This window comes from Electrophorus electricus, chromosome 12 (genome assembly GCF_041902795.1).
Source record: "Electrophorus electricus isolate QZ-2024a chromosome 12, ASM4190279v1, whole genome shotgun sequence".
Classification (NCBI taxonomy): domain Eukaryota; kingdom Metazoa; phylum Chordata; class Actinopteri; order Gymnotiformes; family Gymnotidae; genus Electrophorus; species Electrophorus electricus.
This window is the reverse complement of record NC_137508.1, coordinates 20,021,879-20,047,500: the sequence shown is the minus strand read 5'-3', so window position 1 is coordinate 20,047,500 and position 25,622 is coordinate 20,021,879. Positions and strand designations below refer to the sequence as shown.

Below are 25,622 nucleotides of genomic sequence, written 5' to 3'. Positions count from 1 at the left end.
CCCACACACACACACATACATACCCCCGCCCACACACACACACACATACTCCCGCCCACACACACACACACACATACATACCCCCGCCCACACACACACATACATACCCCCGCCCACACACACACGCACACATACCCCCGCCCACACACACACGCACACATACCCCCGCCCACACACACACGCATACATACCCCCGCCCACACACACACGCATACATACCCCCGCCCACACACACACGCATACATACCCCCGCCCACACACACACGCATACATACCCCCGCCCACACACACACGCATACATACCCCCGCCCACACACACACGCATACATACCCCCGCCCACACACACACGCATACATACCCCCGCCCACACACACACGCATACATACCCCCGCCCACACACACACGCATACATACCCCCGCCCACACGCATACATACCCCCGCCCACACACACACACATACATACCCCCGCCCACACACACACACATACATACCCCCGCCCACACACACACACATACATACCCCCGCCCACACACACACACATACATACCCCCGCCCACACACACACACATACATACCCCCGCCCACACACACACACATACATACCCCCGCCCACACACACACACATACATACCCCCGCCCACACACACACATACCCCCGCCCACACACACACATACCCCCGCCCACACACACACACATACATACCCCCGCCCACACACACACACATACATACCCCCGCCCACACACACACACATACATACCCCCGCCCACACACACACACACACACCCCCGCCCACACACACACACATACCCCCGCCCACACACACACACATACCCCCGCCCACACACACACACATACCCCCGCCCACACACACACACACCCCCGCCCACACACACACACACCCCCGCCCACACACCCACCTCAATGAAAAGACCACAAAATTGTGACAAACATAATGGAAAACTGCTTGGGATTTACAAAGCTGTGTTTTGTTTGTTTTTAAAAAGAATATAAAACAGTTGTCTAGTGCAATTTATAACATACATTTGAAATGTCTCATCTGCCACTATCTGTAGTGGTTATAATGAAAATGTTAAAAGTGTGCCATCAACAAAGCAAGAACATTTAGGTTGCAGCATGTCAAAAGTACCAAGGTCAATGTTTCAAACAGTTATCAAACAGTAACAAAAAAAGAAGAATGCAAATTGATGTATTCTGTACACTTTTCAAAACACAAGAGCCAGAGGCAGCATGACACAGCTAATAATAGAGCCACGCTAGCACCATGAGTGCAAGCACAATGCAGACATCCTGTTTCACTTGCACCATTATGTTCAAATGAGTAGGGTGCTACACATTACTCAGTTTATCTGAAATGTCTCACCTAGCCCCTACAAAACACAATCAATAAGACAGTTTCATGTATTTACATTACTCCACAGCCTAGATTCATGTCATTTACCCTGTCAACATTACTTGAAAATGTAGGTTATAATACAATATAATAAATATCCAAACCTAGCCATATCACATCATTTTTTAGTGTTTTGATAGTTACCTCTTTTCTCCTGTTCAGAATAATTACAACGTAATTGCAGGCCATTGATAAATATGAAAGCATGAGGTTAAATGGAACTACTGACCACCTCTTACATTCACCTTTGAATCATTCTGCTACAAAAGATTATATCCCAGTGTGCATTAAAAGACAGGTAATAAGCCTAAGGTTAAATGCAAGTTACAACCATGAAACAAAAGAATACAGAAATACAGGGGTGGGCAATATAACTTATTGTGAATTGTGACTAAGGTTTTCTGACCATATCATGGATATCATCAGTATTTGTATAAGTACTGACGCTGTGTTCTTTGTATCATTCTGTATCAACAATGCTGTCACAGCTGACTATACAAGTTCATTATGTCTATGTCTCCACATAGATATCCATCCATCCATCCTTTTATCTTATTTCTGTAAAAATACATTTAAAAACATCACTGAGCTCATTAAAATATTTTTCAAATGTCTTATAGCTCCGTTTTCCTACTGTGTTGTGTCCAATTTATTATTTCATTAATATTGCAAAACAGATTGTGCATCATAAAAATGTTTTTCCCATATCACCTAAAACATGCAAATCACACCCAAGATACTATGACTAAAACTATTTTATATCTATTGAGAACTTTTGTATTGACAGAATTAACTTAATCATGTGGTGCAAATCTAAAATAGAAGAAATTAAGAGCCAAAGTCAATATGCTCAGCAATTCAAAAAATTACTACAATCAAGTCAGTATTATTGTTTGCTTTCAGATGGTGGTCTAAATACATTAGAAATATGAAGGTGAAAAGGTGCATGCCTACAAAGGTTTCAGAAATATTCACAACCATCACACTAGTAAACTGCTTACGACAGACCGACCGACCAACCAACCCACTCCTCAGGACTGCAGCTATGAATATAATAAGGTAGACTGCAAGGCAAAGGAGATGAATATATTATGCAGTGATGTTGCTGTATTGCATATTCTACTATGAGCAAGTTGTTACAATAAGCAGTCATTTGTTTTTTAGGAGCTATACTTTTGTTTAATTTATTAACTCCTCTTCATGTCAAACAAAGACCAATCAATAAGACTTGCATTAGACTTTTCCTTTCAAGTCATGTCATGCTAAAAGTCATTAAAGCACGTAATCAATAACACATATGGCCAAAAATCATACATCTCAGTTTGGGGGATTTCAGATTCTTACCTGGCAGCTGCAGTAGGTATCTGTATGGTTCTAGTAGAATCCTCTCAGTGGCTGCTTCCTCAAGACCATCCATTCCGTCCCACTTCTGCAAATAAAAACTGCCATGAAGAAAAAACCTTCTGTATTAACAGCAGATGGACACATCTCTTATGCTTACTTTAGATAGTAGATTGAAATGCTTTATTCATTTTTGTTTTGATTGATATCTGCATGTTCCGATCTAAATTACCATATGTTTAAATGGTGACACTCAATTTCCAAAGCACTAGGATGGGTACACTTGCTAAGAGAAGCCCAAGTTATCACTTTAGATTTTAAATTACATTAACTTGAAGATGGTGTAGTCTGACATTTCAAATTTCTGTCACAGTTTATTTTGTGCATTCTGAAACAACGGTCGGGTGCACAACCATTTTGGTCACAGTCTAGAGCCCCGGGTCACATAGCAAGAGTTATATAGTCAGCTTCTGTATACTGTAAGGTAGAGCCTTCTTATTTGCCCATTACCAATACTGTCACAAAAAGAGAACACTGAACAACTAAAACACATTCACACTACAGTAGTAGGGGAAAACTGCTGCAGGGGAAACCTCTACCTGCCAAATATATTGAATCGACTTAGAAAAGGCTGCTTCTTTTGATGCTGCTTAGATAGAGAGGTCAACCCAAGCACTATGAAGATGACTTGAATCAGGAGGATGGGAAACACCATATGCTTTTGCATCATCACAGAAATGTTGATAGGGACATGAGGTTTAGTACCCTCACTCTCAGCAGTAAAGGCTACACGACCTGTGATAGAGCCATTACAGAGCAATAGGAAGAATGCCATCGCAGCTGGTACTGAAGAAGTATGCACTTATATCAGCCTGAGTGGCAAACTTGCAAGTACTGAGCAACTAAGTAATTATGTTCAAAGTCAATACAGTGATTGAGATGTAAAAAATCATTCATCTGAAATCATTTTGGCCGTCTAATAAAAATAATGTTCTGTCTAGCCCAATGCCCAATTACTTGTCTCATCTCCAAAGATCCAAATGTTTTAGGATAATTTCTCATGATTCCATTTAGTGTATAATTTTACAAACGCTGTGCAGCACATCATCTTGCATTTACCTCCATGGATAAAGAAACAAGGTACATATTGCTTACTTTAACTATTATAATACAAAATGTACAAACTATGCATTTTTGCAAAAATAATGCAATGCATTAGATAGACAAATTTGTTTTGCTTTTGCTAAGGTTAGGACACATCAGCCCAACTATCAGCCTTTGGAGGGCACAAAGTTGTTGGGGGGGGGGGGGGGGCAATCGGTGACCAACTGTTGCCTATAGTCAGTGCAGTGTGTTCTGCACCACTGTCTCTAATTGGTTTTCATCAGTGCAATTTTGAGTGATTGTGCACATTGGATCAACATTGCAGTCAGCCATGGGCAGGAGTTTTCTGATAGTCTGTTCAGTGTAACTTTGACATGAAACAAGATAATAGAGACAAACTGTATAAGAGCATTTTTGTAACGTTACGACTTAATCTACTGAAACAGTGTGCTAGACTAGCATTATATTTTGCTAAACAGAAAGTAGTTTTGTTGTTCCAATTATCCAAAGAACAGGTGGAACATCTTACCTTGACAGTACCATGTGCAATTTTATGGAAGGAATGAGCTCAAGAGGAGTCGTCTCCCTTTGTATACTTGTTATAAGACACCTTCACCTTTGGGAAGCAGCAATTTCATTCTGAATTATGTTCTTTTGTATAGGTGCACAACTTGTGTTCATGTTGCTCATCAGCTATAGACTGTTTGGCATGTTTGAATGTCAATACATAAGGTGACATGTAAGAACTCATGTTCATAAAGCACCAAACAAACCTACTACCATTTCTTCCTTTGCAACACAAACAGTCCACAGTGCAACACCTCTTGTTGTACACAACAAATGCTTTAAGTAGATGTAGAAATGCACAAGTGAAGATTGGGCAAAATGTCTCATTGCAACTGCAGACTGCAATTCCAACAATCTTCCAATAATTTAAATTTACCATTTAGGCCCATTATCTAATAGCCTACTGATCATTGATATCCTGCAATCCCAGCCTTCAAAGTAACACATATGGCGAGTTAGAGCAATTAACTTGGTAACAACAACAACAACAACAACACTGACCTTAATTCCACAAGTTAATAATTTATTTTAAAATCTTAAAGATTTGCAATCTGAAGAATGGAGTCATTAAACCCTTATCTTATGTCACTTAAGTCTCTGCTCAGGATACTCAATGAAAAACACATTCCAATAATGGAAGGCTTTGAAATTATTTGAGCATAAAATGCAAGCAAACCAGAGAAAGATATTTAATATAAAAATAGATTAGCATTTTTTATGATTTTGCAATATGATGAGAAAATATCAAATTACATTTCTAAGGGCAATAAATTGCATCCAGCAAAGTCAATTACAGTAAGCCATGAAATAAACAGACTTGCCAAAATATAGTGAAATGAGAGACTACAGTAACTCTGAAGACATGCAGCCTAAAGCTTTCGAGGCTGACAGTATACAATAGCATCTAGCTGTCATGGAGCTCAGCTCATTACCAGTATCATGGATGTAGCAGTGACATGCTTCTGCAGTCACAGTACATCAGTGACACAAAATTCCTAACCTAGAGATTGCCTTGCCAGACACAAAGAGCACAGCATGGAATATGTATTAAGCATATACTAACACCATGTGAAATATGTCATCAAGAAAAAGGGAAAAACAAACAAACAAAAAAACCCAACAACTTCAACGTGACCATCTGTTTCACATTAAGGAAAGTCTGGAAAAACCCATGGGAAATGTTGGGGAAAAACAAGGGTTGTCAAAAGAAGTAAAATGTCCCAGCATTTACCTTGATCAATTTACTGCCAAGTACTGAATACTGACTTTTGTGCCTATATTCTACCTGCTTGTCACAGCAAATGTATGTGATTCAGTTATAATTGGTCAACAGCAAGTCAAAGGCTCAGCTCCTACCTTGTGTGAATTACAGTATCTAGGCTATCTGGCAAACTAGGCTAAATATATTCAAGTAAATTTAGCTGCACAGGCATGTGGCCCATGTGAAATGAACCTTATTAAGCTGTCATAGCTGAGAAATAATGACAATTCAATAACCAAGGAAAATCAAACAGAAATAATGACCTGAAATCATAATAGCTGGATACATGTCCATTTGACATTTGTAAATCTTTTGAAAACCCATACTGTTATTTTTAAAGTGAAGTTTGAAAGGTTCTAATGTGAGCTTTTACCTCTGAATTCTGTGGTGAATTTTATTGAAATACCAGTTTTATGAGAAATATCCATTTGTAATGGATTATAAACTTTGCTTATTTCTAACGTATATGTGAAATTGGTCCAAGTAACCCCAAAGCAGAAGTTCTGATGTTTTCAATCTATTCCACTGTGTGTACACAGATGGCTGCAGTATGCAAATAAGCTCTTAAACGAATCAAATTTATTGTCTGATGTGAGCATGATGATCTGTGCCACAGGTTTCAAATAAGTGTTCTGTGGGTGTTCAGGTAAGTCGTGTCATTAACATGATACAACACTTGTAAATAATGTTGATCACAATAAATCAAGCCAAACTTTACGCCCATCACTTCAGGGAGTCATGTGCTTGAACATGTTAATATTCAACTGTTTAACCACGCTCAGCAGCACATCACAATCGTGACACAATGTAACATTTTTGTCTGTAATCGTCCTAAAAAGCGGGATAAATTTGCAGGTGCGATAAGGAACTTGAGAGATTGCCCTTATTTTTTAATGTTAAACACAACAGAACGTTTACGTGTTACAAATATTTATAAATATTTGGAAACATTCAGACTGCAATAAAATACCTTATACATATAATAGAACACAGTGTTAAAAGATACGTGCGCTTATTGAACCTTTCATTAACTAGCCATCTTACTATCCTAAACAAACAGTTGTAAATAATAGCCAAACGTATTACATCCAAAACGGAAAAACAAAACCAATGACCACGTGTGAGAAATCGCCAACTAGTTAACGAGCTCCGTCGCCGTTACAACGGGCCTGCAGGTGACGCGATGCCAACAGTCCAAAATACTAGGCTTGGCATATTACAAAATACATATCGCCATCCGAGGTACTCGCGAGCATATTACACAGTGCGAATTTATCGCGAAATAGAGATGCACTAGAGATAGAGATGCACTGATTAATTGAACTGAAATCCAAAAACACATCACGCCTTTCAGGTATGACCACAAACAAATGCGCCACCCACCTTCTAAATCGGGAATTTATAATCCGGGTACTTCCGCTATCGATTTCCTTTCTTCCTGAGAGCCAAATTGCTAATGTTTAGCACGCTAGCCAAACCCTGGAGTTTCTTTCAATGGTATTCACGAATCATCGAGAAGCTGATGGCAATAATGCTAAAATCCTTTTCATGTTGCTTACATATGTTATCAATATAATCTAAGATTAAAAATACAACCCAGACGATATACTAAAAGCGACGTTTCTTGGCTGCTTTGAACCCAACGAATTCTCCTCCTCACATTCAGTGTATTAATACACCATAGCACCTGAGAAGAGAAAGCGCGCTAGAGTGGGTGGAGATGCCCAATTTATCTGACCAAATATTTTGGGAAATGTAGTTTACTAAAAAGCAATGTGCATATTCAAGTTGGTCATGGCTGAAAACATGAACCTTCCATTGAAACTACACTTCCCAACAAGCGTGCGTGCGTTTTCACGTGAAATAAATGGATTTTTTTCGAGAAAATGTTATCCAATAAAATCAAGTAGGCGGGATCATACATATCTATTAACCAATGAGTGAGAGCATTGTCCACAGTGGGTGGTTTTGTGTACCCGTCAGTCATCTTCAGAAGGGTAGAGGATCGCCACAGAGAAAAGGAGTCGGACTGGTGAGACGTTTCGTCGGATTTGGTTCCCGACACGGATCCCGGGTTTTCGGGCGACATTTGAACGTTAATCATCGAGGATTATTTTCTGTTTTCCCATGGATTAATGTTAGTTTCCAGAACATCAAAGCAGGAAAGTCGTGTTTAATTGAATTGATCAGGTAAGATGACTTATAAAATGTCTTAATAGCTATTATGAGAGAAAAATAATGGGTTACGCTACATCGACTATCAATATTAGATTAAACTCTCTCCTTCCAAAGCTTTACATGGCGATGTTCTCTGTGCTTGCGTTAAAGCCAGGAACTCCGATGTATACCTTTTTACGTGTATACTGGTCGATCAGATGACTTGCTAACCTTGCTTAACGTACTCTGAAGAAAAGGGGGTTTGTCGGGTAAATAGTATATAGTGGGTACTTTGTCACTTTATCAGTTCGATATTTGTGTATGCACAACAGGATATTGAAACTTGTGGATTTCGGTACAACTTGATATCAGTAGCTGATGTTGTGTTGGAATTCGTAAAATTACTTGAATCGTAAATACTGCTGTTCGGCATCAAATAACTGATCGGGGAAACACTGCCTTGTTGTATAGCCCTTACGTAAGGCTTTGTGCAGTATACATCGGTATTTAAAAGCTAATTTCGCCTGAAGGCTTTAGCAATGGTCAAATTTGGAGTTTGGTAGGTCTGTAAAATGGGAATTGCTGGTATGCAGGCAGTGATCTCGTAAGGTTACAATCTTACTCGTACGGTAGTAGTGAACTCTTGTTTATCGCTAGTTTGATTACATGAATGATACATCGCTACAGTTTTTACTTTGAACGTTGATCTATTGACTTGTCTTTTGGAAATTCCATGTTTACTTCCTCTCCTCCACCGTCATTTTCGAACGACAATCTCACGATAGAGCAGAAATGGCTGGCGAGGTAGGCTGTAGTGTTTTGGCAAGCTTTTCATGTCTATCGTCGGTAGTTGTCAAAGCACGGCAGTCTAGTCGTAGACTATTACCACTCTGCAGGTGAGCAGGGTTATTTGTTAGTCTTTTTAAAATTATATTTCAGTGACTAGTCAGACTAAAACGAGCGAAGACCGAAAACGACAGTTGTTATTGTCTGAGGTGGTGACATTGTTGTCGTATTGGATGGCGACGTAGCCTGTTTGAAAATGTATCTACAAGGCAACTGTTATATGTATTCTTTAATAATAACCAAGCATAAGGACAAGGTGAGGCCTATTTGGGTAAGTTTTATTGTCGTTGTAGTAAATGACCTTGCTCTGAGTGGCTTTAGCATGTTCATTGTGCAAGCTTGTTATACATAGCCGTCAGCATTTTGTATTCGAGCTTTTCGCCTCCATTTAGAGCTGCTTTTTGTCAGTTCTCTGTGATTAATCTTTAACTAGTCCATGAGTGTTTATCCATTCATGTTGGCTAGGGTTTGTGATTCCCGTGGCTTTAATCGGCTCAGCCCTTCTCTGTAATAGATGGTCTGGGCTTCGGAAAACTCGGTGTCGTACTGAAAGTGAACAGATCGAACATGGTTTACAATAATACGGGATGGGAAACATCCCTTTGTGTCTACAAGGCACAATGGTACTCCTAAATTGATAGAGATTTAGAAATAAAGCGATGTCAAAGCGATTCTTCGACTTCACGTTGCGTGCATTTCGCTGTTTCCACTGTTGGACGGCTTAACTGCTGTGTGGCAAAGAAATGGCGTCATCGCTTGCTGTAGCGCAGCAGACATTACGCTAACTTGCTCACCAGTATGGGCTACTGTAGTTTCTCTTGAGTGAATGCTGCGCATCTCCGATAAATTCCCCGTAAGAATATTCACTTTGGGGTCTTATAAGAACTTCACTGACTGTAAGCAAAGTGTAAACACCGAGTTTAAAAGTTAGGTTCTAAGTTGACTATTCAAGGAGACCGCTAGCTGCTGGAAAAATCTTGTAATTGAAGCTGCACGAAATCATAAGGCAGGTTAAAGTATTCCTAAACGCTCAGTACACTGGTTAAATGTTTAGGCGAAATGGTGCAGCAAGTTAGCTTGGGTACTACGAAGAACCCATACACTTGCCAAATCGTATTTGGGTATGAAGAAACTAACTTGAGTATATAGTATAAACGTTACTCATAAAATCGGTTCACAATGCAAAACCTAAAAACAGCATAGCCTACTTCTCGATCAAATCAAAACTAAAATAACTGTCAAAGGTTTACAGCCTTCTCTTCGTGTCTCAACCTAAAACACATGGCTTGCAAAGCCACGATAAGCAGACTGTTCATGCGCGCTGTTTTCATTTCTCATTTAAGTGCCTTTTCTCTTGTATTCCTCTTTTATGTAGTTATGCTATTTTATGTTAATTATGTGGATTACTTTCGTGTGCTTTTTTTTTTGTCTTCTGTGTCCAACTGTTGTTCACCTTTTCTCTTCCTAAGCTGAAGATTTGAAACAGTGGTCCCTCAAGGATTGTTGTGGACAGGCATGAAGGTAAGATATTAGTCGCTAACTTTGTCTCCCACAGATCAAGGAGCTTATAAAACTTGTCAGAATGAGTGATCAGTTGTAGCTCTCAAAGTAAAAAACATGTCAATATGGATGTTGGTAAATGATTCTTTGTCCGTACTTTTACTATCTATACTCCCAAGATAGTCTGTGGTGTAGTATAGGAGAAGAGCTGAAGAGTTATGGGATTTTATTTTGTTGTTTGATTTGCTTGTTTCTGTACATATTTTCTTTGATCCTGTACAGAAACAGTGGCACATTTTCTTTTGTGTTTCATGGGCTACAGCACTGCAAGTTGTTTTAAGAGAAAAAAAAACAACATAAGAGAAACACCTGATGTGAGTTATAAAATCAAGTAATTCTCACATATTTAATTATCAAATCATCAATCAAGCCGGGAAAAAAGTAAAAAGAGTAAACTGTGTGTGCTGTGGCCCTTAAGCATCTGAGTCCAGATCCTTGGGTTATATCAACCAGTGTAATTGGGCATAGGTAACAGCAACAAATTCATCCAATGGGAACAAAGTACTAGGCAACTGTGGTATTTGACAAAATTACAGTGAGCTACCACATCTCTGCTACACCAAATACAATAAGTGCAGGCTAATATAGCCTTAAGTATTGCCATCAGTACAAGTTATTGCTGTTACATAATGAGAATGTAAGCTGTTTTTCATGAGTTAAAACAAAACAAAAATTGCTGATTGCTTTCTAATGCTGTCATGGGCATGTTTAGTACAACAAATGTTCTTTTGCTGATATGTGTAGAACCTTAATATAACTTAAGTATGGCTGTTTCTTAAGTATGGCCATGTTAAATGGTCAAAATACATCACACATAATTTTGTATAAAAACACCTTGGACAGGTTTTAATATAGTAGTATGTTTTAGATTTATCATAAATTATTTGTAAGTAGTTACAAGCTAAAATGTAGTTATCACTGAAAGCTGTTCTTATTTGTGAAATTAAAAAGCTATTGGTGCTCTTTGACTTCAGATTTAGTTAACTGTTAATTTGCCAGTGAAATTACATGACATGAACAGGTAGCTGAATTACTGAATGAATTTCAGTTAAAAAAAAAAAAGTTTACCAAACCATTAAAAGGTGGTATGGTCTAAATATATTTTCCTGTCATTGTAATCAGTGTAGTTCACTACTTCACCTTATCCTAAATGGTCCTCCCTATAGTGCAGTTAACCTCTCTTGTAGGGTACTTATACTGAGCCTTAATACTACTTATTGCCTTTTCTTTTTATTAATTTCTTAGCAGACTTAACATTAATTACTATAAGTAAATGTAATTACAATAAATGAGTCACACTCTGTAAGTTGTAGATTGCTGCTGCTGATGTTGTTGTTGTTTTGATGCCATGTCAAGATATTTGAGTAATTATGCAGTGATTTTTGTTTGTTTGTTTGTTTTTTGTCTGACCTTTTCACACAAGGCATTTCATCTCACCTTAATTTCAATTAATCACCAACACAGGAACAAATGATAGTGATTTAAGGCGTATCTTGGCTCTGGCCTCCTGTTCATTGTATTTGGAAAAAAATCTATGAAATTAAAGAGCACAGTGCCACATTGATGGTATGTCAGTGTGTGGGTAGAGATCTAAAGTTCTAGAGTTGATTCTAGATGTAAATGCAGAGGTTTTTTGTTGTTTTTCTATATGACCAAGTAAGAGTCATTGTTTGTTTATAAAGTAGGTCATTATAAAGGTAATAAATCATAATGGATAAATATGAGTAGATAAACAAAGCCAAAACACTAGGTGTGTCAAATCAGCTATTTGCTACATTTAAGAATAAAAATTATAGTGGTGAAATTAGTAATAGTAGGCCACAGATGACCAGAGTAGTGGAAGACAAAATACTATTGAACAGTTCAAAAACCCTACATGAGCTATAGGCATAGATGTGTCAAAGGCTGCAAAAGACAATATCAACAGCATGGCCTTCAATAAGTTTATATTCAACTAAACCACTAATTATCAAGAACAGAAACACCTTATTACATTTTATTTTAAAAAAAGTATTTTTGCAAAGATTTTGCACAGATCTACTGTGGGCAGATAAGAAAAAAAAGCAGTGGAATTGGTAACGTTTGAAGAAAAAAAAAGATTTCTTGCTTGATAACATATTGCCTCTACTGTGAAACCTTGTGTATTGACCATGCCACTGTTTATTGGGCTGTCACTGGACCTGAATCATTAGGTTTCACTGATGATGTTAACTGCTGTTAACAACAGCAGTATGAATTCAGATGTGCATAGAATTATCCGAACTTTACAGATCCCACCAACTGCGTCAAACCTAATGCCTGATGCTTCACTTTACAGCAGGACATACTTCTTAAGGTTTTGCAAGGGATTCTACAAGAGCCAACTGTCTCAAATTAGTCTGCTACTTTTGTGAGAGGCAATAAAGTGTGATAAATAACCCTGGCAACCCATAGATGCTACTGCTATGTTGTTGAATGCTGGGGCTGAGCAACAAGTCACAGTGATTGTATCAATTAGTGTCCTTGCTATATGAAGGTCAAAGGCCATGCAATGTAAGGATATATGTTAACTTGTTCAATCTGTTTTTAGAAGTATGTTTCATTTAGGTTTATTTGGACTTTAGCTTACTGAACATGCTTTTCCTGTTTTGGCATATGCACTAGATGTGTTGTATTTCTGGGTTTATGCACAAAACCACAAAGTCAGACTTTTAATGCTATATAACACAAACAAATTAACTAATCTTTAAAGGTGAAAAGAACCTTGTATGCTTTCTTGGCCCATCCATGTGCATAGACACCCCCCCCCCCCATTTAAGTAAGGAAGGAACTGATGCCAAGAGAGGCAGTGCTATCCACAGCCATGCAATTTAATATGATATACTTTGATGCTAGTTTATGAGGTGTTTCTGATTTATCAGCTTGCTTTTTTTGTCAGTTTGACCTTATTTACAAACTCATGTTTGTCATCTGATTTGGGATCACTGTGCTGTAATCTTATTTGTACGAGAATTATTGTTGATTTGAAAAAATTTCTAGGTTACTAAATGACATTTTTAATACTAGATACAATATATCCTTAATATATAATATAACCTTATATAATTTATTTTATAGTGTCAGGTTGTTGTTTGCTTTTGTAAATAACATGGAAATAAGTTAACCGATTTACAATTGCCAATTTTACAATTTAAAGTCACTGTCTTGGTTGGATGGGTTACCACCATACAAACATATTTCAAACAACATTGGCTTAAGTAGGCTCTACATAGGAGTGATGCTTTGTTCTGTATGTATGGCACCTTGTCCTTGTTATGGGAAATATGCTCATTTCAAATTAACTTTATGGGAGTAAAATTGCCATTGTTCCATTACGTATGGACTATATAGTATATACACTCAACAACCAATCAGTAAAGTTGACAAGACAAATATAACTACATAAGAAAACATCTGTAATCTGTTTTCAGATGCTACTTAATTTTGCATTTGAGGGTGGATATACTATTTTGTCAAGGGGAAATCCTTCACTCTTTATTTTCTGTTTCCATGGTAACTAGCTTCAGCAGTACTACTTGCAGGATTTTCTCAGTTGGTCAGAAAAATGTTAGGTTATTAGGGAGATGAGGTCATTGGGTGCCTCCATATTAGTGATGTGTATTGTGATCTTATTTGGTGCTCATTTATGCTATTGGTGTATTGAAAACTTTGCACTTAACATCTGTTTGTCCTTTTTTCCCCACCCCAAGATGTGATTCCTTTGAAGAGACATTTCTGAATCTAGGATCCTAATAACTATTTTATTTGACTCGAATAGTAACTTAATATGTTTACTTCTGCTAAATATTTTACGGAGGCAAATGCTCAGCTAAGATGTAGTTGCTGTCTTTTATTGCAGTTAAATCTGAACATGTGCTACTTAATCTGTAGTATATGCAAGTAATACAAGTATATACTAGCAGTGGCTGTGTGACTAGTGTTACATGTATCACGTAAAGCATGATTAGGTGTTTCTGTGTAATAAGTATGATGTAAACATATCAGCAAATCCCTGAACTTGTGAATGTCCAGAATAAAGTTGTTAATTCTCCAAGAGCTCTACACTCAGCATCTTTGTGCACTCTGTTATGTACATATTTTGTGCCCTCAAAGTATATTGTAACAAACTGGAGAGCCCATGAAACATTTAGATCTTTTTGTAGTCCACAAAAATTTGGTGTTTGAGAGACATCCATTCTGGTCCTATTTGATGCAAGAGCATATGAACATTGATTAAATTTGAACTGCAACAAAAGTGTAAAGAATGTGAGTTGAGGGCTGCTGAGAGTGAGATAAATCGGGACAAAATTGCCTTCAGTCTAATGGATAAGCATACCAAAGAAAGCTACTTGGAGAACCCAAGCTAACGTTGGGAACAAAGCTAGACAGTTGTAGAGCAGCACAGATTGCCAGAGAGCAGATTAGTGTAATGGCTGCCCCCAAAGAAACAAGATGAAGTGCATGCAAGAGTAGAAACTGCAAAGCTAGGGAAGTAAAACAGATCAAAGATCCTGCCCATCAAAAAAAGGAAAACCATAGCATATGTTTGTGACATAGATGAGGGAAAACATAGGCTGGGCATGCTCCGAGGCTATGGTGTGAAGTGCAGTGCATGTGGCAAAAATAATCACTTCACAAAAGTAGTGCACTGCAAAAGCTGTACAGTCTGTTAAGGTTACAGGTTCATTGTCTGTGGGCAGTGTTGAATGTAAATGCACTTATTGCATTATAGGATGAAGCATGGCATGCCACGAAGTTTGACAGCATTGCTGACTCGAATGTCTTGCGTTTAAAACACTTTTGAAATCTTCCAGGTAGTGTACAAGGTACCCACTTACAACACTGGTGGCTTATGGGGGACGGAAAAAAAAAGTCTCCAGCAGGCTTTGCCTACTTAAAATGCACTACTGAACGTGCAGAAGCTACTGTTAATCACTAGGCAGAAGACATCTCCAATACTAGGTAAAGCAGCATATCAGGAGCTAAACCTCGTCAGACGTAAAGATAAAATTCAGTGGAAACAAAAGAAACTAGGGAATCAGTATCTTGATGTGTTCCAAGGACTAAGTTAGTATCCTGATGAATGCCACATTTATATTAACCCTGACATGCCTCTGGTTATTCATGATTGCAAAAAAATACCATTTGCCGTCATAGATTGAAGGAAACACTAACGAAGCATTAGCAGGCATGCTCTTGCTCCAGTTATAGAGCCGCATGCAGTTTAATGATGACTGAAATGGAGAATGGCTCTCAATGTCTTGATCCATGTGAGTTGAACAGAACAATAAAGCATGAACATATATCAGCAGCTGACGTTGTTCAGGGTAAGCTCGCTGGTATGAGGACATTCTCCATACTAGATGGAAAAAAAAAGTTACTTTCAGATTAAGATGGACACACATTCATCACTTCTTTGCATTTGACACCTCATGGGGGTGCTGCAGATTCAAATGTCTTCCATTTGGCTTAAAGTAAGCCAGCAAAAGAATAGTGAGACTTTGAGACATACAGAAGTAATTCGTATGTCATAGCTGATTTATATAATCATTGCTGCTTCTGATGAGAAGGAACATGCAGAGAGTGAGGGCTATGAATTTGAAATTCAGTGCAAACAAGGTGTAATACATGGAAAATATTGTGAAGTATATGGCTTATGTCTTGACGACACTTGAAGGTGTGAAGCCTTACGGAGCCAAAGTTGAAAGCAATCAAAAACATGCCAGCCGTGATTGATCAGAAAGGAATGCAGCAGCAGGCACAGCATGTCTGCAACAGTTGTTGAGAAAAGACATGGAGTGGAACTGGGCTCATGAACATGATGCAGTGTTGCGTGAGCTTGTTTTAAAAAAAAAAAACTGTCAGTGGCTGTAGTGCTCTTTGACACCAAGTCAGGAGGACTACAGGCAGACACATCCAAGGATGACCTCAGTGCATGTTTGATTCAAGATGGATGGTTGTATACGTGTCTTGAACATTGACTGAGACTAAGTGCAACAATATGCAACTGCTTGTAGTTGTGATTTGCTGCACAAATGTACCACAAATGTGTGTTCCAGCAGAGGTCCAGTCATGAGCAATTAGAAGCCATTTTTGCTAAGCCTGTTAGAAAGGCACCAGCAAGGCTACTATGATCGTCAAGTACACTCCAGAAAAATAAATGATGATTATTTATTTATGCAGAGAGCCACTAAAGTCAGATTCCTGAATGGTGGTGTAAGCTAGGTGTTCATATATTTGAGATTCAAGGTAGGTTGTCTTACTGCAGACTGCTTAAATCTAAGTAGCCGGAGGTGCGACGGCTTCCTGACAAAAAAGCATGCATAGCGATTGCAAAGCTGAAAGATGTATTCGCCAGGCATGGTATGCTAAGACAAGCAGTAAGTGCCATTCAGTAGTGCTGAAATGTGACAGTTTGCAAAAGATTGTGGCATCACTTGGACCTTTTCAAGCCTGTGTTTTCCATAGTTGAATGAAATGGCAGAAAGAATGATTCGGACAGTGAAGTCAATAATGAAGGCAGAACAAACAAAAATGGACCCCACCTGGATTTTATTGCCCTCAGAAATACGCTAGTGACTGGTCTAGGTTTCTCATCTACTGAAGTATTGATGGGGAAAATCCTTAGAACTGATATCCAAGTGTTTAATGCCTGTTGTCTAGGTTTCAGCAAAGCATAAGTCAAAGAATTGCAGCAAAGGCAAGCAACGTATTACAATTCACTCTTGTTGCGTTTGAGCCAGGTACAGCTATCAACATGGGAACCACAAAATGGTGGGCACAGGCTTAGGTTGAACAAGGGGGAGGGGGGGGGGCATGATCATACAAGGTAGTGACACCAGGGTCATGGATCACGTATCAGTATAACAGTGATGACTCCAGTAATGTTCAGCAGTCCTGTGAGGAACAGCTACTTGATATTTATCAAGCTGATAGAGACAGATCCAAGGCTTTTTGGTATTGGCTAACGGAAAAGGTCTGACCCCTCTGGTGGGTCATGTAGTGGTGACTTATGACCCTATTTATGAACATTAAGATGACAGTTCTTTATGTAATTCATTATATGCAAGTGATGTGTAGTGGTTTACTATTGTATGGTAAAGTAGGTTTTTGAAGGGGTCATCACAGAATTAGACTAGGTCCAAACACGTGTGATTTTTGGCTACTGTTATGTTGTGTTTTCTTTTTAAAGCAAAGTATTATGCACTGGGCAATAGTGTTACATTTTCCAAGAATATTGGCTGTAGTACAAGCATAATACTTGCAATGGTGTCATGTGACTAGTATTACACGTGTCACGTAAGACATGATTAGCTGGTACTGTGCAGTGAAAATAAGGAAAAGAATGACTATAACATGGTGGCAAAACCCTAAACTTGCATATGCTCCAAATAGTCATTTGTTCTCAAAGAGCTCTCCACTTGGCACCATGAGGACACATATGACATAATCTGGTGATGAAAGGCAGATGTTTGTTAAACAGAAACTGGCAATTTTTCTGTGTACATTGGCCAAAATTCAAATGCCCCCCACCCAGATGACAACACATGCATTCTCGAGCTCTTAATTACTTTTGTCAAGGAGGTTCTGGGTTCAGACTGAAAACCCACATACTCTTGCTGCTACAATATGATGTGATGCAATTGGGGACCTCTAATAATGGGTGGAAGGTATGATGTTTAAAATGCTCTTGAGCAAGCCTGAAAATGTTTTTGATTGAGGGCATGTGGTCTATGTTTGTTTTGTGAAATACATCACTTATACATTCAAAACCTGCAACAATTAGTCCTTGATTGATTGATCATTTACCAAAACACTACTTAACACACTATTTTCATTTATGCAATTCAATTTTGATACTCTGACAGTTTCAGCAAAAATTCAAGGCAATGACATTTTATTGACAGCTGTACTCAAATTTATATGCATAGTTTGTGAGATGAGTTCATTACTGATGGCTCTTATTCTTCAAAGCTGCATATAGCGAAATCTGATTGCAAAATAAGCGCATGAACAAACTTTACTCGGTTAAATCTTGGATGTATTTGAATGATCAAACTCATTTGCATTTTTCTTGTAATTAATAATATATTTTTAAATAAATAATAATTTATTTATTTATTCATTTCTCAATATTATAAAAATATACTTGCAAAGAAAGCAATTAAAAGTTCAAACAGAAATGGAATAAAATTTGCCTCCTTTCATATTGATGATTAATCATATTTGACCACAATAATTGTAGCTATTTAGGGTCGTCTTGTGAACCAGTTGGCTTCGTCCTTTTACATTCACTATTCAGGCTGGCTAACTTGGCTGTGAAGTTACTTGAAGCAATTGCTAGAAAATAACACATTTACAGGAAGTGCTTTGGAAGTTGTTGCTTGGTACAGTTGTAATAGGGTAAGTGTGTACATGTTTACAAATTACGTGTAATTTGTAAATGTCAGACTGATTTTGCAGCCAGGGACCTTTTTAAATTAACCTTTTATAAATGTACTCTATAGATTGTGTACAAACAGACAATAACCTCTAACTCTGATTTCCTGAAATTTAAGTATTTGCCTCTGGATGTAATGCCTTCCTTTTTGTCTTCCAATTTGAGCAAGCATGAATTGCTTATTGCTACAGATCCACAAGTGCTACAGACGTGCATTAATTGGGGTGTGTTTAATATGAGGTAGCAGTGTGCCAGCACTTGTTTTCATGCAGATGAATTTGGTTAATCAGTTCCATTAAATCACCACTCCTTGCCACATCATATGCACTGTACACTGACTCACACCTGAAGTAGTTAAAATGTCATTCATGATGGCTATTTTACAGAACTTTGATGAATAAAAACCAATTGTTTTGCTCCCGTGCCTTTAGTCTTGATTTATTTTAATTTATGTCCAACATAGCCTAAATCACTACTTTTTCTCCTACAATAAACATTGCAAAAAATTGCAGACCGGGCACATTTTGTTGCCTTCTGCAAGTAAATTTACTTTGGAAATAATAAATAATGCAAAAAGAAGTATTTGACATATGTGACAAAAGCAAGTCAGAAATTGCATACCATATAATTCTAAATGGTGTACCATGTAACCTTTAGTGTAATTGAGATTATACTGTAAAATGCTATAATCTGCAATACCTAGAATAATCTAGATATTTTTATTTTATTTTTAAATATGCAGAAAAGTAGTGTGCTGTAGAAGAGGCTTGTCGTAATGCATCAAGCCCATTATACTCCACAGAATGGGGGATGTATGTGGTTAAAGGAAATTGCCAAAAACGGCGAATTTTAATTCTGGGGAACAAACAATGCTGTGTTAAATTTTAAAACATTTAACTTCTGGGGAACCATACAAGAATCAAAACCATTTTTTTAAATTCCCCAGAAGTTACTGATATAATGCATACTGCTATAGTAGTAACTCATTTGGATTGTCAACTATTCATGCCAATGAGCATTTACCATGTGATTTTATTTTATGTAATGTCTAAAGAAGTTTTCTGTGATCATTTGGGTTAGAAACAAATTATTTTCGTTCAGAGCCAAACTAGCGCATTCTTCTGGACAAGTATTTTTCACTCAGAGAATAGGTCACACATGCTATAGTTTAAATTTCAGTTGTATCCCAGCATTCTTTGCCAAAGTTAAAATCGCTTCTAATCGTCCCAAGTGGCGTTTTGAAAAATATTTGTAGTTAATTAGTTGGTCATGTGTCATGTGGCCAGAAATTTAATTCAGTCTTTTCTCTTCTAAGTTTTTAACTAACCATATAGTCGACTGCTTGTATAAAGGGAATAATTAAAGTCAAAGGCACGAAAATAATGTGATGGGTAAAATCACCCCAAATTCCTATGATGGTCTAAAGGGCCTTTCTGTAAGCCTATGCGGGCCTATGCAACCAGAGCAAGGTAGTGTTCGTTTGGTGGTAATCAAACTTTGTATGCAATTTGTTACATACCAGTAATTTGTTGTTGTTGTTGTTGTTGTTGTTGTTCTTCTTCTTCTTCTTCTTCTGCTTCTTCTTCTTCTTCTTCTTCTTCTTCAAGATTTAGTGTTACTCAGACTGTTTTAAGGTAGTTTAAACTAATTTTATGCTAAACTTTTTTTTAATCTGGAGGTCCATGTGTTTATAGCCATTGTCATTTGCAGAATTACCATGCATTTTGTTGAGACTACTTTCGGTGCTGCAGGACTATAGGGCTGAACAGTGATATTCTGGACCTCTAGAAGAGGTTGTTCACATGTTGGGTACCCATTTAACTCTAACTGTTTTTATGGTTTGTACCACAGATAGTTTAAATGTGCAAAAAAACTAAAGAACTATAATATATTACAAATGACCTAATACAAATTACAGTGTGGATTATGCTGCAATGGCTCACCTAGTAGAGCAGGTAGAGCAAGGTGCTAGCAACACCAAGATCTCATATACTGATAACTATGTAAGGTACTCTAGATAAAGGCACCTGTCAAGTGGTATAAATATAAAGAATACCAAGCTCATTTACGGTCAGTGCTATAGATTTGTATGGCCAGTACTTGTTTTGTGCCCAATCAGAAATTACAGCTGTGTGGCAAGTTTAGAAAACTCTGCTGGCTACATTTAATGAAATTACTTACTTGAAAACGTCATGTTTTGAAAGACACAGTCAGTCTCTTACTGTGCAGCCATGGGGGTGACCTTTTTGCTCCTATTGTCACTTATTTGCATATTGGGGTAGGGTTGTTCAGGGTTGTACCTTATTCATGTGTGGTGTCCCTGTGTCTCCTTTGCCTTATATGTGCAGTACACTTATGTGTTTGTGTTTATTATTTAGTCACTCTGTAGCAGAAATAGCTAATGAGCTGTTAGTTAACAGTTCATTCAGCTTCTAGCCATTGCTGTTCTAATGGTAATGCTTGAGCGCAGTTTGGGGGGAAAAAGCAATGTTTAGGTTAGCCAAAGATAATTGTTGTAGCATAGGTCTATATACCTTAAAAATGGGCATCAGAATCGAAATTGTTGGACTGTATTGGGAACCTCTGTTCTGTTGCAGTAAACATCCAAGGTCTTGCCCTGGTTAGCCATGCCTTGGGGGATACAATTAGACCTGCTACAGACATAATAATGATATAATAATGCATAATTAATAATGATGTACAATAATGCTCTGATTCAGGCAATCTCCCTGCTTGTGCCATTGTGTGTAGTTTTGCTTATGTGGTTAATAGGTTGGGAGTCTTTGGCCAGATGTACATCAGTTAACCATGCTAATTAGTATATGAGAATCATGCTTTGATGGTTCTCAGATTTTTTTTGCCCCCTCTCTCTCCATAATTTCCCTTACTTTTTTCAATCTTAGATGTTGGATTTTAATATTCCTCTAATTCTATGTTCTTAAAGCTTTTCTTTTTATACTATACTTTACATTCCTTTGGAGTTTAAATGTATAATTTTACATTTACCTGACACCTTTTTCGAAAGCGACTTACAATTATGACTGAGTGCAACTTGAGCAATTGAGGGTTAAGCGCTTTGCTCAGGGGCCCAGCACTGGCAGCTTGGCAGTGGTGGTGCTTTAACTATCAACCATCCAATTACAAGTCAAGCACCTTAACCACTGAGATACCACTGCCCATAATTGAAATCATGTAGGTAGAAATCCTAGAGTCACGTTTTAATTATTAAACATTATTTTACTTAATATAATTTGTTTTAACCTAGCTTCCATCCTTCTGATGCATCACTGCTCTGCATACATTTGTCAGGTATTTGGTACATTTCTTCCAAGCACTATTTGACTATAAAAATATTCTCACTCTTTTAATGTAAGCCACCCCCCCTTCTCAAGCCGCAAGACCCATTCACCAGATAAGCCAGAAAATGAAGCTGGAAAATGAGAGGGCCTCAAATGTGGTATAAATAATAAGTAATTATAAATATAAGTAATTTACACTGTTTTCATGGCTGGGCTGAAAAATGAGACAATGAGACAAAACACTTGTATTTGTAAAACCTGTTGTGCATGTGATTGTCAGCTGTGAAGGTGATAACGATTTAACTTCTGGTGAACTGTTGTGGTCCGTACAGCTTTTAACAGCCAGAAGAGATGCAGCTGAGTTGGAATACAAACATTTATCGCAATGGCTATGAAATAAATGTCTCTGCAGGACCCTCTAAGATATGCCCTTTAATTGCTCAATCATATCAGCATAGTAAGAGAGCATCCCCAATATTCCATTTTCCTCAGTTATCTCAGAAATGTTTTCTATTAATCAAGTGATATTTCTTTCCTTGAATGAGAGGTTTTGCAGTTCAGGTGAGCACCTTTCTGTTTAGAATTTTGATCAAATTAACATTAAAAAATGTTTAATTGGGTTTGTTTGCCACTTGTCTTGTAAGGGAAGGTAAAAACAGAATGTGGAGACACATTCTCCCTGTATTGCCATTTGATGATCTTGTAAACACAGCAATGTCAATTCCCAGGCAAGGCAGCACTGCAAACCGATGAGGGGTTTGTTTGGGTTGAAACACTTCCAACTCTTCAATATCCAATAACCCAACATGGCAGTGTGAGTGTTAACAATGAATAAAGCTGTTCCTTGAAAGTGTCTGATTTTTATAAGTATTTTTCAGTGAATGCTGACAGGTTTTTAATGGGTCACTGTGAAGAGAGAAGGACATTTGAGGCCCTCTCATTTTCCAGCTTCATTTTCTGGCTTGTCTGGTGAATGGGTCTTGCGGCTTGAGGGGGGGGCTTACATTCCATAGAACAGGAGTACTGTTACAGAGACAGCTTGACCCTTCCCCCACCCAGCAGGAGTGCAGTGGGAAGTGACCTCATTTATGAATTTCCATTAGTTTACTTCAACCACTTTTCTTCTTATGAAATGATAAATGTGAGCAACTCAAGTTTGTAGAACTCGTTATTATGCACGTTAGGAGAGTCTGAACGATCTATAAACTGTTGGCCTCCATTAACTGTTGAGATGCAACTCAGTTGAAATTACACCATGAAAGCACAGTGATTCCTGGTCTACAATACCTCTTTGATAATAATTTATGGGTAATTTGCCTTTCATGTGGCTTTTCCCAGGCTGCCTCTTTTTAATAGTTTTGGTTTTAATAGAGATAGGACAAAATAATAATTCCTGGGCTTTGTTCAGGAATCGAAAGGCAATCTAAATGTCTGCATTAAGGTAATAGGGTTCTTCTAGACTGTTAGAACAAGTACTATAACATTTGGATAGTGATTGTGAACAGGCATGAATCATCTCAAACCCATCAAAATCATTCAGTGCCTATCAGCACTTTGAATACATTGCTGTTTTTTGTGCTAGAAAGTCACAGGTAACATAATTCATTTCCTAAAACTGACAAAAACATTGCAAATTATTTTGTGTTATTTAATTGGGTAATAGTATTAGGTTTAAGATTTGTTTTTGTAACATGCAGCCTGCTTTATAATAGCTGGTCCAACTAAAATAGATAAAAATCTGGGGAAAAAATTTGAGTGGTTAGCATTAACAAAAAAATAAATAAACATGATCACATTAGTTACATAGAGAAGTATTTCCTGTAAGATTAGAGAAAGAGAGCAACACAAGTAGGAAAATTTATTTTTCTGTATGTAGCTAATAGCGATGCACAAAAATTATATTTCTAGGAGGAACTGAAACAGAAATTCAGGATGCACTAACCCCAGTTAGGTCACTATAGCATGCAAACTTAAATACAAAATGCATTCATGAGTTCAGAAGTAGTCTCTTGTAGTAAGATTGCTGCTGTTTCCATGTGCTTGATGGTGTGGGAAGTGCTTTGCTATGTTCACACATACACAGAGGGAATCGGGCTGTCCTTGAATATATAATGCGGTGCACAATGCCCATGTGGGGTGCCAATCAAGCTAGAGAAGCAGATTTGGTAATGTTTGGTGCTTGATACTGTTTAGATCTGTCAGTGATGACTCTTGCAAGCGAGCAAAAGAAACTGGGCATTTTTAACCACTGTTTGTTTTTAATGTGTTATGTTTTTTCATATTTGTATTTCATATTTAAAAAGGAAATTTGTTGCATTTTTATTCTTTCATTTTTATTCTATTTCTATTATATTATATTCTATTTCAATTGGAATGTCGTTTTTAGCCATTCCTAGTGGGAATTTCAGTGCATTTTTATTAGGTAAAAGTAATCCGTGTTTTTATGTGACAGAAGATATGAAGTTGTTTCCTGAAGTACACAATGTTGCAAGTTAAATGATTAAACCATTTAAAGTACAAAAAGAATACAAAGGATGCAATGAGGAAAATATTTTTATCAGGCAAAAATGGTAATTAAATACTAAAAGGTTTGTCACAGAGGACTAGGATGAGCAGTAACGTAAGACTGCGGAGACCATGGTTGCAATGCTAAGCAAAAGAGCAAGAGCGTGTGTGGCAGCGATGGCAGTCATCTAAGAGCAGGTTGTCAGGGCGGTTTGTGTGATGTTAATGAACATCTGCACCATGCCTGGTGAAGACTTGTCAGGCAGAGAGCTACAGAAAGGAGGAGCTGGCTGGGTGAAGCAGAGCTGGCTGGGTGCTGTGCACTTTGGCAGGCATTCTGTCCTCAAACAGACTGAGAGGGCTTGTACTGATCGATGGCATACTGGAGTGCTGCATTAAGCATAGAAGATTGGTACCTACAGCATGGTAGCAATTGATAATGTAACACACAAAAATAAAGAGTTGCTTATTAAACAAAGATTAACATGTTGAGATGTTTGATTTGGAATTAACAAATGTAAAGACAGCCATTGTTGTTATGTGAACCAATGAATTGCAATGTTTCCAATAGTTGTAAGGCAAAACAATACAGGTTTTGGATTAGGAGCTGATAGAAAATTGATGTACTCCCTTAGGTTACCCCTAAGGTTCCCTCACCATGTTCACACCACAGGCTTGAGCAGTTGTCTCCATATTGATTAAAAGAAACATTATGATGATTAAGGGAAGTAGATAATGCCCTTGGGTGTATGCCAAACAGCACTAAAAGAATGTTAACATTAATGAATGCACATTGACATATACTGGTCTGCATATTAGCTAGTCCTGAATATGTGGTATATCTGTATTTATATCTGTATTCATGTGACCTGTAAGGAACAGAATACCACGGTACTATGGGATAGAGCTGGGAAACATGATGGTTGTCAGACCTTCTGTCTGAATGTTAACATTTTGCCCAACGAAGAGAGACTTATGTTTTTTATTTAAGTATATAAGGATAATTCTTTGTTTTTAGTGACATAACAGTAGCATGGTCTTTTAATTCCCAAACCTAAGAGATAGTTTGGCTGATTTACCAATTTGTGTCCATGTTGCAAACACTAAAT

General features: G+C 37.7%; 2 protein-coding genes across 13 annotated transcripts in view; one reads left to right on the top strand and one right to left on the bottom strand.

The window, feature by feature from the left end:
- The window catches only part of ggps1 (geranylgeranyl diphosphate synthase 1), a 38,648-nt gene extending 31,271 nt beyond the window's left edge, over nt 1-7,377 (bottom strand). The window contains exons 1-3 of one of the 6 annotated variants that reach the window (XM_035531847.2): nt 7,072-7,377; nt 4,390-4,476; nt 2,760-2,857 (exon numbers count right to left, since the gene is read on the bottom strand). In XM_035531847.2, the coding sequence (XP_035387740.1) occupies nt 2,760-2,857; nt 4,390-4,403 (112 nt within the window). In that variant the 5' untranslated portion in view covers nt 4,404-4,476; nt 7,072-7,377. The other 5 variants (XM_081724410.1, XM_081724409.1, XM_081724411.1 and 2 more) reach the window with 5 other exon arrangements.
- Nucleotides 7,378-7,701: 324 nt separating this feature from the next.
- Nucleotides 7,702-25,622, top strand: part of arid4b (AT-rich interaction domain 4B) — a 48,629-nt gene continuing 30,708 nt past the window's right edge. For 6 of the 7 annotated variants that reach the window (XM_081724370.1, XM_035531518.2, XM_035531516.2 and 3 more), the window contains exons 1-2: nt 7,702-7,878; nt 10,161-10,212. In XM_081724370.1, coding sequence (XP_081580496.1) covers nt 10,207-10,212 — 6 coding nt within the window. In that variant the 5' untranslated portion in view covers nt 7,702-7,878; nt 10,161-10,206. Of the gene's footprint in view, nt 7,879-8,360; nt 8,963-10,160; nt 10,213-25,622 lie in introns of those variants that run through there. The other variant, XM_035531513.2, reaches the window with a different exon arrangement.